Source organism: Pinus tabuliformis, chromosome 8 (assembly GCF_031772625.1).
Source record: "Pinus tabuliformis cultivar Carrire ecotype Pingquan chromosome 8, CPIR1, whole genome shotgun sequence".
Taxonomy (NCBI): Eukaryota; Viridiplantae; Streptophyta; class Pinopsida; order Pinales; family Pinaceae; genus Pinus; species Pinus tabuliformis.
In genome coordinates, this window is record NC_142294.1 from 191397058 (window position 1) to 191400150 (window position 3093).

Here is a 3093-nt window from a genome sequence, read left to right on the forward strand (position 1 = left end):
AGGGGAAGTGTTGGAAAATCTAATCCCAACAACCTGTTAGGTGTCAAAAGTGTCCCTCCAGGTGTCCTAGTTTAGTTTTACTTACTCCAGTTTAAGTTGAGTTTAACTCGAGTCATTGATTACTGATGTTTCCAATGTAATCTTATTTAATTGATTTGTTCTTGACTCCATTTTTTGTTCTCTTCATTTTTGTCACTGTTTGAATAGTTTTTTCATATTGGAGATGGATTATACCCAAAATCCCAAAGTTGAGAGGGTACCAAAATCTTAAAATTTGACAACTATAATCCAGATTTTTAAAAATTTCTGCCAAATTTTATCATAATGACCTCCAAATTTCCATTATTTTTCAAACTAGCCTATAATTTTTTTCACGTCCAAATTTACTTAACTTAATACATTGGAAAAAATTAATATGCAATCAACCTTTTTAATATACATGATCACAACTAAACTCAATATATACACAAAGATGGATCGTTTTTTATTGGCTGTGAATCTTGGATTACATCAATATAACCATCTAAGTTATCGACGACAAAGACTAAGATACTTACAGTCGTTTTTATTGTTTTTCTATGTCTCTGTTCTCTATAAAAGGCTAATAAAATCCATTTAACTACTGTAAACGATTTATCCATTCCGCCCTTCTCTTTTCTGAATCTGAATCGAAGGCGCACTCGTCCCTGGTTGATCAACAATCACATCCCAAACGATTTAAGAAATCAAACTTGAAATCTGCAGTGCCTTGCTCTTCTAGAATCATCCACAAGTATAAATCATAACGAATAACAGATAGTCACTACAAAACTATCAATATTGTAATTGATTATTCCAGTGGAAATATGCTTAGGCTTAGTGATTTTAAAATAAATGCCTGTCGGCGTAGAAACGTTAGACACAGCACCTACCTGTTGCCCCAGGCTGGGTAGACCAGCAAGAGGCAGGCCGTGCAGAGACCCGTGATGTGTAGATGCAATCATCTTGTAGAGGTACGCAGTTGGTAACAAAATTTTGAGGCACGTTGTACATGACAGGTGTATCGCTCTGTACTGTAGCAGCAAGGGTCGAAGGCTCGGACTCTAATTCGATAGGCGGCAGCTGATTCTCATCCACCGGGAGGTGATGATAAGTAGCATCCATAAAGAAGGACGCAATGATGATCACAGGACCAGAGGCCATCAGCGCACCCACAACCCTCCCTGCCACGATCTGTCCCTGGCCCCCGGCTAAGTGAATCGTGAGGCCGGACGCCGCAGGAGGAGCGGGCGGCAGCAGAAAACCTCCCGACAATGAAACAATCTCGAAGCGACCTCGTAGAGACACGATTCTGCCAGGCGCCGCAGATTGGCGGAGGGTAACATTGCTGACTATTCCGCTGCCGCTTAAAACGCACACTCCCTGTAGCCTCCTGCGGGCGAAAGTGGCCACGCTCTCTCCCACGTCGCAGCGATCGGAGATCTCCAGCACATGGGCACGGAGGGCATTAGGGTTTTCCTTGGTCATCATGATAATGGAGGGTTTGGGCTTGTTCTTCGAGCCAGCAGGCCTGCCTCTCCGTCTCTTGGGCCCAACATCATTACCAAGCGGAGCTCGTTGGTGTTTCTGATCTTCTCTGCATCTTCTTTTGCCTCGGCTTATTTTTCCACTGCTCTCCTCCTCAGAGGAAGCTTGCATGGTCCCGTGCTCCGACCACGTGCCTGCGTCCTCCATAGCACTAGCCCCTTTGCACGATTGCTTTATATATACACACACTCCAGTCTCCTCTTTCAGATCCAAAGCAAAGCAGAAGTTAGCTGTACATGCGGGTCAATTAGAGCCGAACACAAAAACCCGAAACATAGATATGGAAGACCAAGGGAATCTATCCCGCAACTCGCAACTGGAGTTCTGTGTGCTACAAAATGGCGAGAAAGGAAAAGACGCAAAGATAGGGAACTGGGCAGTGGAGCGCGTAAATGGAGGGAACAGCGTCCTGCTGGCTTGGTGCTCTAATGAGACAAGGGGGGGTGGTGATGGACCCTACCTTGTCTCATTCACAGGAAATACTTCAAAATAGGGTTTTGTTGCTCAGAATCCTATGACAGTACATGGCTCATACATGTCTTTCATTCCTGAACGCTTCATACAAGCATTACAGGTTTCCTGGTATTCCGTTATCATATATATGCTTATTTTTTAAAGCTTCATCGACAGATTTCTACTATTAAAAAAATGCATTTTTTTACAATTTTTTATACTCATAGAGAGGAAAGCTTCTGAAGATCACTGACAAGATTACACTTAACAAAGCTGAGCGAAAGAGCATGATTTTTACATCATTCTCGTACCAAATAACCCAAAACATACCTCAAAGGAGAGAATGTAGACTATCCCGGAAAGCTGAAACCCAAAACGGGCTTAAGAGGAGAGCATGTACACTATCTAGGACTATCCAGAAGAGCTGAAACCCAAAACGTGCTTGAAAAGAGAGCATGTAGACTATCTAGGAGAGTTGTGATTCCTTTGCAGCTAGAAAACATCAGCCGAAGGACAAGGTAAACCTGGTGATAGGGGGGTGAGGAATTCCCTTTGGGAAAGTCAATTCGAGGAGCAACATTCGGTGGATGTTCATTAATGACAACTATCAGTGACCACCACAGATTCAGTGTTAGAGTGTCTGAGAACATATTTCTTCTGCCCGTGAAAGTTGGGTGACGATGTCATCTAGATTGTATCGGATATTTTTGAGGATTCGTTCGATATTTTCTTCGCCCATTAACCATTTGTAGTTATTTTCATGTTTGTCCATAAGGATAGTATGCATGAAAGTTTCCGCTTGCCTGTGCACTAAATTAGACTACAGGAAATAGAGTTTTCTTTACATATATATATATACTCATTTAAAAAAATAAAAATATATTTTCATATAAAATTGAGTATTATTTATTGTAAATTTGTAGACTTCTATTTTTATAGCTAAATAGTGATATATGAGTGTCTTTTTATATATAAAAATAATAATTTAAAATATACTGTCATAATCTAAGAATTTATATATAATATTTATTTATTTTTATGTTTCGTTCTATAGTATTCTGGAAGTATTTTATA

At 40.5% G+C, this 3093-nt stretch overlaps 1 protein-coding gene across 1 annotated transcript; it reads right to left on the reverse strand.

Annotated features, from left to right (window-relative positions):
- Positions 1-569: 569 nt before the first annotated feature.
- LOC149234775 (AT-hook motif nuclear-localized protein 16-like) lies at positions 570-2307 on the reverse strand. The gene is made up of 2 exons (XM_089461237.1): positions 912-2307; positions 570-686 (listed from the first exon to the last, which is right to left on the reverse strand). The coding sequence occupies exons 1-2, from the start codon at positions 1711-1713 to the stop codon at positions 634-636; spliced, it is 855 nt and encodes a 284-aa protein (XP_089317363.1). The 5' UTR covers positions 1714-2307; the 3' UTR covers positions 570-633.
- Between the last annotated feature and the right edge of the window lie 786 nt (positions 2308-3093).